The sequence below is a fragment of the Zingiber officinale genome, chromosome 1A (genome assembly GCF_018446385.1).
Source record: "Zingiber officinale cultivar Zhangliang chromosome 1A, Zo_v1.1, whole genome shotgun sequence".
NCBI classification, from domain to species: Eukaryota; Viridiplantae; Streptophyta; class Magnoliopsida; order Zingiberales; family Zingiberaceae; genus Zingiber; species Zingiber officinale.
The window spans coordinates 191443990-191459802 of NC_055987.1; the positions used below are offsets into that span (position 1 = coordinate 191443990).

At 47.6% G+C, this 15813-nt stretch overlaps 2 protein-coding genes across 2 annotated transcripts; both read left to right on the forward strand.

Annotated features, from left to right (window-relative positions):
- Positions 1-989: 989 nt before the first annotated feature.
- On the forward strand, positions 990-2011 carry LOC122008817 (glutathione S-transferase T3-like). The gene is made up of 2 exons (XM_042564673.1): positions 990-1050; positions 1155-2011. Exons 1-2 carry the CDS (start codon positions 990-992, stop codon positions 2009-2011), a joined length of 918 nt encoding a protein of 305 aa, XP_042420607.1.
- Positions 2012-2293: 282 nt separating this feature from the next.
- Positions 2294-2848, forward strand: LOC122008822. Its single transcript, XM_042564685.1, has one exon. It carries the CDS (start codon positions 2294-2296, stop codon positions 2846-2848), a length of 555 nt encoding a protein of 184 aa, XP_042420619.1.
- The last annotated feature ends 12965 nt before the right edge of the window (positions 2849-15813 follow it).

Sequence of the window (15813 nt, forward strand, 5' to 3'; positions counted from 1 at the left end):
AGTGTGTGTGACACATGATGAGATGATAGGCATCTGAACTATAGAAATTACTTTCGAATATAAATTTCTTAGAATATGATTCGGATGCATTGAAAAATGAAGTATGAAAAGGGAGGTTGGCAAGGAGATAAGCATATAATAGAGGAATATGATTCAGATGCATTGGAAAATAAAGTATAACAAGGGAAGTTGGCAAGGAGAAGAGCATATAATAGAGTGTGTCCTTTGATAATTATTAAAGTATAATGTGCTTTTTGATAAATGCTGAAATCTATATACATCTTTTAGTAAATTACCGCATTACATAACATATGAAATATAAGAGCATCTGCAGCGCGGCGTGAATGCCGCATTATAACGTGACTATTCATTTAACGCCGCGTTGCAGATGCCAACGCGGCGTTAAAACGCTTGAACGGGTTCAAACTTTTGAACGCGTTCAAGCGTTCATGGGGTGGGCTAGGGCGGGCCCACACCATGTGTAAACTTCTTTTTTATTATTATTTTTTTATTAAATAACGGCTGCATTCAAGCTTTTTTTTAATGTAAATTTTTAAATTAAAAATTAAATAACAACTAGTTATTTAACAGTTATTTTTTAACGGCTAGTTTGAAATTTCATCTATAAATAACATCAATATGCATACATATTTTCATTCCAATTCACTACTCTTTCAATTCTACTCTCTAAATTCTCTCCCCATCTATTTTTTTCAAGTTCCTACCATCTTATTTTCTATCTGAAATGGATAAAAATAATAGGGTATTTTTTTACAAATTTCTTGAATTCTACAAACAACTCGCAAGAATATTCAGCTTCCCAAAATCCACAAATTCCACCAAATTATTAATACCCATATCCATTTCCCAATATGTCGTTTCCTCCATAAAATCTTCAAAATTTTCAAGGTTTTGGAAATTCTATGAATCATCTGAATTATGCCCCTCGAGGTCCATATCAACCGCTTCCAGCCGAATATTAGCAAAACATGAGCCATCCGTATTTCACGCCGTCGGTTGTTCATGGATATGGTACCCCGCACACAACTGGTATGTCTTTCACTCCTTCGATGTCGAATGAACCTGCAACTCTGACTTTTGTTCCGGAGACTCAACTTTTCGACCATGAATCCCCAATTGAGGTGTTAATTTAGAAAAGGCGGTTTCAAATGCTGAGGGTACAAGAAAGCGTTCAAGTTGGACAAAGGTTGAAGACGAGGTCTTAGCGAGAAGTTTTGTCACTATCAGTGATGATCCAATAATCGACAATGATCAAAAGGCGGATGCTTTTTGGGGACGGGTTGCAAGCTACTACAATGAGAATCTTCCCCTAGGTTCAAACACCATAAGTGCAAATGTTATACGGTCACATTGGCACAATACAATCCAAAAGAAGGTATATCGATTCAACGCAAATTACAATAGTATTTATAGTTCATATCGAAGTGGTCATAGTGATGAAGATATATTGAGGTTTGCGTACGAAAAATATCTATCCGAAAACAATGGTGTTGCATTCAATCTCGAACATGTGTGGAGAATTGTCAAAGACCGTCCAATGTTTACTCCACAGTCCGCTGATCACTTTGTGGCCACAAAGAAGACGAGGACCTTAGAGTCGGGAGCAAGCAACACCTCCTCCAACCAAGATGTGAGTATAGACCTGGATTATGAAGATACTCGTCCAATGGGGCAAAAGACAGCAAAAAGAAAGAGAAAAGACAAAGTAAAATCGACCATGGAGGATCTGACAGTAAACTACAACAATATTATCACAAAGTTCACTGAGTACACAAGCGTGAAGAAGTCCGAAGTCGATTTGAAACAAAAACAACTCGAAGTAGAGGAGATTAAGGCAAAAGCTGCATTGTCCAAATCTGAAGCTAAAAATCGTCGCTTGAAGTTGAAGGAGTACGAAATATTGAAGAAAGACACCTTGCAGATGACAAAGGATCATCTTATCATACATGAATGCCTATGCAAGGATATTAGGTCGAGATGGAATATCTAAATTGTTTACTTAACGTTCATTTTCTAGTATTATTATATTTTCGAGTGATTGTAATTTTTAATTATTGTATTTCTCATTTCGATTAATGTGATTTTTAATTATTATAATTTTGTAAAATAGTCGTTATAAACAAGTCGTTGGAAACTAGATGTTACAACTAGCCATTGGAAACTAGCTGTTACAACTAGCCGTTGCAAACTAGCCGTTGCATGAGAAAAACAATATATATAGACCATCATACCATTTCTCAAACACATATACTAAAACGTGTTTCCTCCAAAAATGTCTCATTCTACAGGCAGCTCTAGCTTAAGTTCCAGCTCAACAAGTGAAGACGAAGTCCATGTTGAAATTGATGAGCAAGCTTATGATCCGGGTGAAGAACTGAAGTTATTGGTTCTTCAACAACACCAACAACTTATGGAAGCATATCAGAGGAGGGACACACGCAGAAGAAGGTTCGTCCAAAGAAATCGTGAAGCCGGGCATGAGAGACTCGTCAATGATTATTTCTCTATAACCCCGGTGTATCACGATGAAATATTTCGAAGACGATTTCGAATGCGAAGAGAGTTATTCCTCCGCATAGTAAATGCATTAGAGAATCATTCAACATTTTTTCAACAAAGGGACGATGCTGTACGAAGAAAAGGGTTGTCACCACTACAAAAATGCACCGCTGCGATTCGTCAACTGGCTTACGGAGTCCCCGCAGATCATCTTGACGAGTACCTACGTATGGGTGAATCAACTGCCATCAGGTGCCTTTTCAAGTTCTGCGAATACGTTGATGAAATATTTGGTGATAGGTACTTGAGAAAGCCAAATGCTGATTGATCCAGCGATTAGAACAGGGGACCCCCATTTTGAGGGGTCAACGCCACGTGGAAGTCAAAGGGCCAGGTGGCCGACCGGAGAAGGGCGGACCGGTCGGCCGACCGGAGAAGGATGGGCCGATCTCCCGACGGTCAACCGGTGAATAACCGATGGCAAAAGGCGCCCCGACAGGGGTCGGGGTTCCGGCGCTCGATTGAACAGTAACGAAGGGCCGAGCGGAAGTCATGCTCGACCGTAGACATAAAGTAACATACTGCTAGCAGTCCCCACATAGCACCTTACCGAGGATCTCCCCAGCATACCGATGCATATGGAGGGTCGGACGTGATGTGAGTGCCGGCCGGCCGGACGGGAGATGAGTGCCGGCCGGCCGGACGGGAGATGAGTGCCGGTCGGCCGGACGGGAGATGAGTGTCGGCCGACCGGACGCCCCGGCATGGAGTAGGGAGAGAAGTACAAGGAACATCTTATGACAGCTGTCAAGTCCTATGACTAGGCCATACTCCAAATCTGACGGCAAGGTGTTCTGCTGTCCCATCGAAGACGTGCCTGGACTGTAGCAGTATGGTGTCAGGTAAGCTTTCTGACAAACACATACCGAGGTATGGGCTAAGGACACGTATTTGCCTCGGTAGGTGTGCGTGAGCTCTTTCACCGCTCTATATAAGGAGCCTTATACTTCGCCGGAGGTACGCGTTCTATAATTTTTGGAGCCACTTTTTCACTGTTAGCTTGCTTGACTTGAGCGTCGGAGGGTCGCCGCCGGGAACCCCTTCCCAACCCGACTTCTGTGCAGGTTCGTCGGAAGTTCGTACGACCCGTCGGAGATCTACATCAGCGACTCGGAGAGCGCCATGTGCCCAGCGTCCGTTGATTCAGCTTTCGGACAGGATCAATTTGGCGCCGTTTGTGGGAATGCTCCTACATCCGAACGGAAGCAATGGACGAAGCTGGACGATAGCACACGGTGACGCTTTCCACGGAGGAACTCGACGCTCTGATCGAGTTGAGGGCCACCAAGCTTGTAGAACAAAAACAGAAGGCACCAGCCGAGCGGCCTGAGCAGCAAGCAACATCAGCATCTTGTGGCTGAGCGGAAGCACCCCCAGCCACCGTTGCATTCCATCGGGCCCTATTCCGCACTCCTAAAGCCGCAGCAACTAATCGAGATCGGGGATCTTGTTCGGATGAAATGCCAAGACGAGACAACAGAAAAGGAAAAGCCCCCCGAGCGGACACATCGCCCGAGCGGATCAACTGCCAATTTTTAGAGGCTATTCTACGAGACCCTCTACCCAAGCACTATGTGCCTCCAACGATCGGTGAATACAATGGAACCACCGATCCGGATGATCATTTGGGTTAGTTTGATAACACCACAACCCTGCATCAGTACACAGATGGGGTGAAGTGTTGGGTTTTCCTCACCACCCTCTCTGGATCGGCTCAACGGTGGTTTCGGAGGTTGCCGGACGGATCTATCACAAGCTTCAAAGACTTCCGAATGACCTTCCTCCACCACTTCGCAAGCAGTCAGCGTTATCAAAAAACCAGTGTTAGTCTGTTTGCCATCAAACAGGAAGCCCGCGAATCGTTCCGAGCCTACATCCAGCGGTTCAACAGGGTGGCTATGGATATTCCAATGGCCACCTCGGAGACCATGATGAATGCCTTCACACAAGGCCTCATGGATGGGGATTTCTTCCGGTCACTCATTCAGAAGCCGCCCCGAGACTACGACCACATGCTACACCAGGCCAACGAATACATCAACGTAGAGGAAGCCCAAGCGGCCCAAAAAAAAGAAACTCCAACCGAGCGGGCTCCTCCAGCCGAGCGGAAGCCGCACGCCACTCATCAGCCACCCAGAGGACCGAGGGCCGAAGCAATTCGCTCCCCCCATACTAGGTCCCACGTGCAAGAGGTAGCCGCCGCGCGGCCCAAGCCAAAGAAGAAATGGACCCCAATGTTCTGCTCCTTCCACCGGACGGACACACATAACACCAGGGATTGCCGGAGTCTTCCTCTAATCGCCCACCCCGTTCCCAGTAGAGGCGGTCGTCGATCGCCATCAGCCGACAGGCGACAAAGGCCTTGTGAAGCCGATCGGACTATAGCTGACAGGCGACAACAACAGACTCCCGAGCGACATCGCTTTCCGAGGCGGGAGAATCTCCGGATGTCTAGGGAAAGGCCCCGACCGTCCGCTCGGGAAGAAGAAAATAGAAGTAATACTTCCCGAGGCGAGATCAACATTATTGCTGGCGGGCCGACCGGAGGAGACTCCAACCGAGCAAGGAAGGCGAGCGTCCGACAGCTCCAGATCCATGCGGTCGGCTGCAGCCAAGAACGGGCGAGTGGACCCGAAATCAGTTTTGGGCCCAGTGACTTGGAAGGAGTTGAAGTCCCCCACGACGACGCTCTTCTCATCAAAGCGGTAGTAGCCAATTACACAATACATCGCATTTTTGTTGACACAGGAAGTTCGGTCAACATCATATTCAAAAAGGCGTTCGATCAACTACAAATTGACCGCGCCGAGCTGCTGCCCATGACAACCCCCCTCTACGGGTTTACGGGCAATGTAGTCCTGCCGGTCGGACAAATCCGGCTGGCTATCTCACTGGGAGAAGAGCCGCTCAGGAGGACGCGGACAACAAACTTCGTGGTGGTCGACTCTCCCTCATCATACAACGTCATTTTAGGACGACCGACACTCAACGAGTTCCGAGCGACCGTCTCCACCTTCCACCAGAAGATCAAGTTCCCCGTCGAGGACAAAGTGGGAGAAGTACGGGGAGATCAACTAACAGCTCGGCGATGCTACGTCGAGATGGTCCGAGCATAAGCCAATTCCGCTTGGAAGTCGCCACGGATCGAGGTGAACGCTATAACTGAAAAGCCTCCCTCTCTAGTTTATGAAGGAAAAGAGGAAGTGAAGATTCACCCGACCCGAACGGAGGCCACAACGTTCGTTGCGTCTGGTCTGGAGGCAGGCCAGAAATAGGAAGTGATCAAATGCCTCCGGAGAAACAGTGATGTCTTCGTCTCGTCGACGCACGAGCTGTCCGGAATTTTGCTAAGCATAGCGCAGCATGAGCTACATGTCGACCGGACGCTCGGCTGGTGAAGCAGAGAAAAAGGGATTTCAGCGCCGAACAGAATGTCATCATCCGGGCGAAAGTTGAGAAGCTTTTAGAGGCCGGCCATATACGCGAGGTTCAGTTCCCGAGCTGGCTGGCGAACGTAGTATTAGTCTCCAAGCCGGGCAACAAGTGGAGAGTGTGCATAGATTTTCGGGATCTCAACAAAGCTTGCCCGAAAGACTTTTATCCTTTGCCGCGGATCGATCAGCTGGTGGACTCCACTGCAGGCTGCGAGCTGATATGTATGCTCGACGCTTACCAAGGCTATCATCAGGTGCCGCTCGCCCGTGAAGACCAAGAAAAAGTCAGCTTCGTTATAGCCGATGGCACCTATTGCTATAATGTGATGCCGTTCGGATTGAAGAACGCGGGAGCCACATATCAGCGGCTGATGAACAAAGTGTTCAAGGAGCAGATCGGGCGAAATCTAGAAGTATACGTGGACGACATTCTTATCAAGTCCGTCTGAGCGGCTGATCTCTTCGAAGACATGGAGAAAACTTTCCGAACGCTACGGAAATATGGAGTCAAGCTAAACCCCCGAAGTGTCTGTTCGGAGCAAAAGGAGGGCGTTTCTTGGGTTACATAGTGATCGAGCGGGGTATCGAAGCAAATCCCAGCAAAGTGAAAGCTCTACAAGATATGCCGCCTCCAAGAAATCTGAGGGAAATGCAGCGTCTGACCGGTCGGATAACTGCTCTGTCCAGATTCATCTCCAAGACCGCCGACCGGAGCCTGCCCTTTTTCAAAATATTGCGCAAGGCCACTAAATTTCATTGGGACGAAGAATGTGATCGGGCGTTCGAAGAACTGAAGGCATATCTGAATTCTCTGCCTATGCTAGCCAAGCCAGCCGTAGATGAGCCTCTTTGTATCTATTTATCTTCAAATGAGCAAGCAGTCGGCTCGGCATTAGTGAGGGCGAGCGGAGAAGAGCCTGTATATTTTCTGAGCGATATTTTAAAAGATGCTGAATCTCGCTACACTGGGCTCAAGAAGTTAGCCTTCGCTCTGGTCCTTGCCGCTCGGCGCCTTCGTCCATACTTCCTGGCGCATACCATCATTGTCAAAACTAATAGCCCGCTCGGATGAGTATTATTGAATCCAGAAGCGTCCGGACGACTTATTAAGTGGACAACGGAGTTGAGTGAATTCGACATTCAATATCAACCCCGCTCGGTAATCAAAGCGCAGTCCTTAGCAGATTTTGTAACTGAGGTGCAGAATTCAGAGCCGGAAGCTATGTGGAAAATATTTGTGGACGGATCATCCACTCGGCTCGGAAGCGGGATTGGAGTACTACTGCTCTCTCCCCAAGAAGAAAAGATGCACTTATCCGTCCGGCTGGATTATAGAGCTACAAACAATGAAGCTGAGTATGAAGCCCTCATAGCCGGCTTGCAGGCAGCTCGGCATGTGGGAGCCGGACGGGTGACTATACATTCAGATTCTCAGTTGGCTGCTCAGTAGCTCTTTGGTACTTTTGAGATTAACAACGCTCGGCTCAAACTCTATGCTGAAGCCTTTGAGAAGCTCAGAGCCAATTTCAGAGAGGTCATCATCCAAAAGATACCCCGAGCAGAAAATCAAGCGGCCGATGAGTTAGCCAAACTTGCAAGTGCAATAACGCCGTTCGTCATCCAGTCGCCAATCGAACAAGTATCTTTGGTGGCGCACGTCGACCGGATGGAAGCCCTCACATTCCCAAGTGATTGGAGGACACCCATCATGGAGTTTCTCCGCTCGGGAGCTACACCATCCGATCACCATGAAGCCTAACTTCTCAGGAGAAGGGCCGATCGGTTCACACTTATTGGAGATCAACTCTACAAGAAGGCTTTCTCCCGCCCGCTGTTGAAATACGTGAGCTCGGAAGACGCGGCGTACATCCTCCAAGAAGTGCACCAAGGATCATGCGGAGGACATCCGGGCGGACGATCAGTGGCTAAAAAGATACTGTTGGCCGGATACTTCTGGCCAACCCTGCAAACAGACGCCGCTCGGACCGTCGCGACGTGCCTTTCTTGCCAAAAGTATCATAATTTCTCATACCGACCGACAGAAGAAATGAAAACAGCCACTGTGTCCTGTCCCTTCGACCAATGAGGAATGGATATTGTGGGTCCATTCCCTATGGCGACCGGGCAGCGGAAATTTTTACTAGTGGCAGTCGATTATTTTTCCAAATGGGTGGAGGCCGAGCTGCTAGCCAAGATCACCGAGCAGATGGTCAAGAAGTTTATCTGGCAGAACATCATCTGTCGGTTCGGCATCCCCCGTCGACTTATTTCCGACAACGGGCGGCAGTTCACAGGAAAATTGCTTGAAGATTGGTGCAAAAGCTACGACATCGAACAACACTTCACGTCCGTGGCATATCCCCAAAGCAATGGTCAAGCCGAAGTAGCCAATCGGGAAATTCTTCGTATTTTGCGGGCTCGGCTCGACCATATGGGAGGTAGCTGGGTGGATGAAGTGTCAGGCGTCTTATGGGCCATCCGAACGACCCCGAAGGAAGGAACTGGCGTCACGCCCTTCCATTTGGTGTATGGCGGTGAAGCGGTTATTCCTGTCGAAGTTGGCGTCGAGTCCGCTTGGATCCAGAATTATGATGATGACAACGCCGAGCGGAGGAACATGGAGCTGGATTTGGTCGAAGAAGAAAGAGCCAAGGCGTCCGTCCGGCTGATGGCGTACCGTCAAAGAATGAAGCAGAATTACAACCGGCGCGTAATCCCCAGATCATTCCAGGTCGGCGATCTTGTCTGGAAGAAAGTGAAGCCGGTCGGCGACGTCGGCAAGCTAGAAGCTCCTTGGGCGGGCCCCTTCAAAATCATCGAAAAGCAACGCTCGGGCTCTTATTATTTGGAGGATGAAGACGGGCGGCAACTGGATAGGCCATGGAGCGCGAATCATCTCCAACCTTATCGAGCTAGGTGAAAGGTGCACTGATGTAACTCATTTTTGTATATATTTTGGGCCGCCTATGTACTTGTAATGCAGGAAGCAAAAATGATTAAAGGGCAAATAGCTTCACCGAACGGTCGCTTCAAAGTTAGCCTTAAAAGGCCGTCGAGCTCCGACGTTAAAAATCGAGAGACGAGCCGGCGTCTATAAACCCGCCGAACGGAAGACCGTCGAGCTCCGACGTTAAAAATCGAGAGACGAGCCGGCGTCTATAAACCCGCCGAGCGGAAGACCGTCGAGCTCCGACGTTAAAAATCGAGAGACGAGCCGGCGTCTATAAACCCTCCGAGCGGAAGACCGTCGAGCTCCGACGTTAAAAATCGAGAGACGAGCCGGCGTCTATAAACCCGCCGAGCGGAAGACCGTCGAGCTCCGACGTTAAAAATCGAGAGCATAAACCCGCCGAGCGGAAGACCGTCGAGCTCCGACGTTAAAAATCGAGAGACGAGCCGGCGTCTATAAACCCGCCGAGAGGAAGACCGTCGAGCTCCGACGTTAAAAATCGAGAGACGAGCCGGCGTCTATAAACCCACCGAGCGGAAGACCGTATGGCACTGACTGTAAAATTCGACGTTAAAAGGCGAGCAACTGGAGTCTATAAATCCTTCAGACGGATAATTTTCTGCAAGGTCCTGCTCGGTTGTAAAGGTCGTGTTGGTGCAGCGGAGGCCGGCAAGAGGGGGGTGAATTGCTGAAAACACAAAATTAAACTATACCCTCCTCGTTCTTTCAACTCAGTTAGTGCAGTAGTTAACAGAATAATAAAAACAGTAAAAGAAGACACAGAAGAATTAACCTGGTTACAACCAAGGAGGTTGTTAATCCAGGGCAGTAAAAGCGCACTAAAAGAAACTCTCCTTTGCTGAAGGCGGAGAAGCCTTTTACACTTTCAAAAGCTCAGAACTATTGCTAGGAAATACTACAGATTGAATGCTTGAGTTGTTGTTGAATTCCTAGCTCCAGGGGCCTTTTTATAGCTCTTGGAAAGTCTATCCCGAGGGTCCAAGGCGCCTCCAACAAGGTTTAAGGCGCCTCCAGCTCAGTCAGCGGATAAAACTTTATCTGCAGCGCAAACGGTCAAAACAGACTGTTGAAGGCGCCTTCATCAAGCCTGAAGGCGCCCTTGGAGGCGCCTTCAAGCTGGCAGCTCAACATTCTAGCTTGTTTCTTTGCTCCACTTTGACTTCCGACGATCCGATCTTTTGGGTGATTGCGGCCAACCGGAATAGGGCTCACCCGAACCCAATTCCCGGCCTTCTCCTCGAGCAGCCTTCCGTCCCGGCTTAACGTCCCTCGAACGCCGCGCACGCTCTTCACGCCCACCGGAGTACTTTTCCGCAGCTCTCGGACGCATCGAGCCCGTCGGCTCCCTTCCCGTGCCGTCCTTCTCGCTAGCTACGTCTTCCGCTCGACTTCCTGTGTTCCTAAGCTCCTGCACACTCAGACACAGGGATCAAACACAGCAGGACCTAACTAACTTGGTTGATCACATCAAAACTACCACGGGGTCCAACAATCTCCCCCTTTTTGATGTGCATCAACCCAAGTTCAAGTTAGGGTTAAAATAGACATAAAGAGTAATTTTAAAGAAAAAATTACTAAACTAACAAGTTAAGCATAATTTTTACAATTAGTAAAATTGCAACATTTTTTATAAAAGTAATAACAGAAATTTTAAATTTTTCTAACTCCCCCTAAACTTGTATTTTTCTCTCCCTCTTTGATCACAGCAAAAATGGGGTTCAGAAACAAATGACTTAAGTTAAGTGAAATGTATAGAATTTAAAAAAAAACATTCTAAGTTAAAAAAAAATTTCTAAGTAAAAAAAAATTTCTAAGTCAAATTTTTGAATTTTCAAAAAAAAATTTCTACCTCAATATGAATTATTTAAAAAAGAATTCTAAGTCAAAATGAATTTTTCCCAAAAAAATTCTAAGTCAAATTTTTGAATTTTCAGAAAAAAAAATTTCTAAGTCAATAAAAAAATATCTAAGTCAATTTTTTTTTTTTAATTCTCACAATCTGACTTTTTAAAATTTTAAAAAGATTAAAAAAAACTTTTAAAGCATTATTTGATTCTAGTTTAATGCTTTTTCAGAAAGTTAATTAAACATTTTCTTTCAATATTTTAGCTTCCAGGTCGTGGCGAGGCATTAGGCCTTCTTGGTTATTGGAGCAACAACCACTTCCTTAGACAAAGCTAGCATAAAGAATTTCAATGTTTAATTTTCTCACTTTAAGCTTTTAATTTTTGAAAAATTAATTAAGCACAGATTTTGGAACCCAATAGAGGTTCCTTCCTACAGGATTATTCAAAAATCTAGGGGGTACATAGTTTCTTGGTATTTTTCTAAGTTGACCTTGATGCTTCCTTATATACCAATTTAATTTTCCATAAACTTTAATTTTTGAATTTGGAAATTTCTTTAAGCATGCATCATTTTTCAATTTTTTAATTTTTCAATTTCTAATTTTAAATTTTCATTTTCTGATTTCATACTATCGTACATTTCAAGTGGACATACTTTTGCTAATTTTATTTTTAATTCTTTATTTTTTTTCTAATTCAAATAAATCTTTAGAAAGCGATTTAATAAATCGAAATGACTAAGACGGGGCTAGATTGCGTACCTTACTTACCTGATCAGGTGACGCTCCCCCTTCACTGTTGCTTTCTTCTGACGTTCCTCCCCCTTCGTCGATGCTCATTTCTGAGCTGGACGTTTCTTCTTGCTGATGGTTGGCCATCAGTACTAGTCCCGAGAATTCTTCGACTTCCGATTCAGAGGATGACGAATCATCCCATGTTGTCTTTAGGTTCTTGTGTTTGGAGGCTTCTGGCTTCTTGTATTTTGGCTTTTCCCTTTCTTTCTCCTTTCTCTTTAGCTTTGGGCAGTCATCTTTGATGTGCCCCTCTTCATTGCAGTTGTAACAGCGAACCATCCTCTTCTTTCGATGATGCCTCTGCGATTTAAATTTATTAGTACTAAAAAACTTATTGAAGCGTCTTACCAGTAGTGCCGCTTCGGATTCGTCGACTGAGGCTTCGGAGTCAGAATTGTTCATCTTTGCCTTTAAGGTAATGTTTTGACTTGTCTTCTCTGCTCCGTTGGGTTCTGAAACTCGAGATTCATGAAGTTCAAAAGTTGAAAATAATTGTTCTAACGTACTTACCTCGAGGTCCTTAGAGATGTAGTACGCATCTACTAAGGAGGCCCACTCTGGAGTTCTCGGGAAGACATTGAGCGCGTATCGGATGGAGTCCCGGTTGGTTACCTCTTCTCCAAGGTTCGTTAGTTGCGTTATTAGCTCCTTGATTCTCGCTTGGAGTTGCGCTACCTTCTCGCCTTGGTTCATCCGGAGGTTCGTTAACTGGTTCCGGAGGATGTCGCGCTTCGCTAGCTTCGCTTCGGAAGTACCTTCGTGTAGCTCCAGGAATTTTTCCCAAAGATCTTTCGCTGAGTTGTAGCTTCCGATCCGATTTACTTCTTGTGGTGGCAGCACGCTAAGCAGGTGGAACTCCGCCTTTCCGTTGGCGACGAAATCGGCTTGCTCTTTCTTGCTCCATGTGTTTTCTTCTTTGTCTTTCGGTGCTGCAAAACCATATTTCATTGTAATAAGAATATCAAAATCCGTTTTAAAAAATACCTCCATTTTGCGCTTCCAAGTGGCGAAGTCTCCGTCGAACTTTGGGGGATGGATGTTTGCTCCGGCCATCGTCTTGATCGTAGTGCTTCAGTTGGCGGTTAGTCCTTCTGAGGCGATCAGGCTCTGATACCACTTGTTGGTGCAGCGGAGGCCGGCAAGAGGGGGGTGAATTGCTGAAAACACAAAATTAAACTATACCCTTCTCGTTCTTTCAACTTATTTAGTGCAATAGTTAACAGAATAATAAAAACAGTAAAAGAAGACACAGAAGAATTAACCTGGTTACAACCAAGGAAGTTGTTAATCCAGGGCAGTAAAAGCGCACTAAAAGAAACTCTCCTTTGCTGAAGGCGGAGAAGTCTTTTACACTTTCAAAAGCTCAGAACTATTGCTAGGAAACACTACAGATTGAATGCTTGAGTTGTTGTTGAATTCCTAGCTCCAGGGGCATTTTTATAGCTCCTGGAAAGTCTATCCTGAGGGTCCAAGGCGCCTCCAACAAGGTTTAAGGCGCCTCCAGCTCGGTCAGCGGAAAACACACTGTTGAAGGCGCCTTCATCAAGCCTGAAGGCGCCCTTGGAGGCGCCTTCAGCAAGGCTGGAGGCGCCTTCAAGCTGGAGGCGCCTCCAAGCCTGATGGAGGTGCCTCCAAGCTGGCAGCTCAACATTCCAGCTTGTTTCTTTGCTCCACTTTGACTTCCGATGCTCCGATCTTTTGGGTGATTGTGGCCAATCGAAATAGGGCTCACCCGAACCCAATTTCCGACCTTCCTCGAGCAGCCTTCCGTCCCGGCTTAACGTCCCTCGAACGTCGCGCACGCTCTTCACGCCCACCGGAGTACTCTTCCGCAGCTCTCTCGTCCTTCGGACGCACCGAGCCCGTCGGCTCCCTTCCCGTGCCGTCCTTCTCGCTAGCTGCGTCTTCCGCTCGACTTCCTGTGTTCCTAAGCTCCTGCACACTCAGACACAGGGATCAAACACAGCAGGACCTAACTAACTTGGTTGATCACATCAAAACTACCACGGGGTCCAACAGGTCGACCTCTGATCGGGCCTGCCGATAAGGCGAGAATAAAGGCAACGTGTGGCCGAGCGGCTCCCTTATAAAATATACTTGGCGCAAGAAAATTAGGACCGAGGCAAAAGTTAAAGATTTGATGCTGGTCGAACAAACAAATAACAAAAGAAGAGAATTCATTTGCACAGAGTAAAGGAAAGACAAAATTTATAATAGTATTCGCCCCGAACGGCCAGCTTACAAAAGACAGCGAACACTTAAAGAAAGTTCATAAATCCTTCATTCACTATCATCAAAAGTAAAGAGAGAATCAGGGATGGAGCCCATCATGACCGCCAGATCTTCGGGAGGAATCGCCAGCTCGGTTAGTATGTGGCCCTTGCTCTTCAGATATTCAACTGCCACTTTGATCGCCTCTTCGAAAGTTAAGGACAGCTTGTCGCTGAACTTTTCGCCAAATTCGTCCAAGCGGACGAATGCTTTGCGCGCTTCCGCCAACCGACCAGGCTCTCCATTTGATATTCTTTAAGAGTGGCTCCGGAAGCGTCAAGGGCCGCCTGGAGATCTTGCAAAGCCCCTTCCGCTTTAACCTGGTCGGCCGAGCGGCCCTCCCGTTCAGTCTTGAGCAAGGCGTCTAATTCCTTCACTCACTGCTCTAGCCCCCGATTCTCTAACTTCATCATATCCATGTCGTCGATGGCTTGGTGCTTCCGGGTGGTCGCGGTATTTATCTCTTTGTCCCGCTGCTTGACCAAAGCCTCGAGTCGAGCCACTTCGCTCGACAAGCCGGAAGACTTACCCCGTTCGGCTTCCAGCAGCTTTTTTGCCTTCTCCAGAGCGGCCGTTGACTGTCTGCTATCTCCCGCGGCTTTGAGCTTTTTCAGCTCATCCTCCAGTTCGGCCAGGCGATTGCTGATTGCAATATGCTCCACCCAATTCTGCAAACGAATATGAGCAAGTTAGAAACTAAATCCAAATAACTAACATGGCAAAGAACATACCCCGGTCGGCTGTTGTAGATTGCTGTCGCCTAGCTGACCGGGAGTCATCATTGCAATTCGGAGCCGAGCATCCTCCCAGGCTTTGGCAAGAGGACCCGTGAGGGTGATCTGCTGCTCGGGGACCACTGGCCGATCAGCAGCCGCCATATATTCCTCCGATGGAAGGCGCAGGACAGTTTTTATCAATCTGGAGCCGCTCGGATCACCCTGGGGCGCAGCTGCTTTACCGGACGGCTCACCACTTGAGGAAGGAAGGTCGCCCAATCGCCTAAGGCGACGCATGGTTTGCGGAGGACTTGCGGGCGGCACCTCAGAGATAGCCCTTGGAGAGCCGCGCGGCGTGGGGGTACTCTCTATAGAGACCGTCCCGGATAGCACTGGAGCTGCATCGCCTCGCTCGGACTGCGGTTCATCAGATGGAGTTGGTTGAGTGGCTGGCTCCGACCGTCTGCGCTTCCGAGTTGCCAGGGGGGCTTCGTTAGCCGAGCGGCCCTCCACCTCGACTTGAGCAGGCTCTATATCGCCTGCAGCCTCGCCGAGAGAGGCAGAAGCGTCTAAGGCTTCGGGGACACTCTGAGTCCCCTCACCCTCTCCGCTGGCCGGACCAGCTGAGGCCAAGCTCCGCTCGGCGATCTCCCTATTCTTGGCCGCCTCGATCTCAGTGGCTCGTAGTTTCAGCCGCTCGGTAGACTTTGCACACCACATAACTTCGGCTGCAGAAACAAAGAATAAATCAGTTAGAACAAAAGAAAGAGGATGATAGGAGAGCTTACTCATGCTGCAAGGCAGATCGGCGGGAATAGAAGACAAGCCGAATATATACATCACTCCCGGAAGGAGCAGCTTGTCGATGTGGTAGCGCTGGCCGACCAGCCGGTCGGCTGCATGAAGGTAGGCCGGATCGCCCCTAAACTTGCCGAGCTCCGGTTGCGCTGGCATCACCGTCTATCACTTGATTCGGAAGGCCGGTGGCTCGGGAAAGCGCATATAGAAAAAATGCTCCTTCCAATATTTGTTGGAGCTTGACATATTATCAAAAAGGACAAAACCTATCCTCGATTGAAAAAGGAAGGTACCCCACTTGGCTTGCTTAGAGTAGTAAAAATAGTGGAAGACCTTGGGGTATAATGGAATGTCGTTCAGTTTAAAGAGAATCACTATCCCGCTCAGTAGCCTAATGGAGTT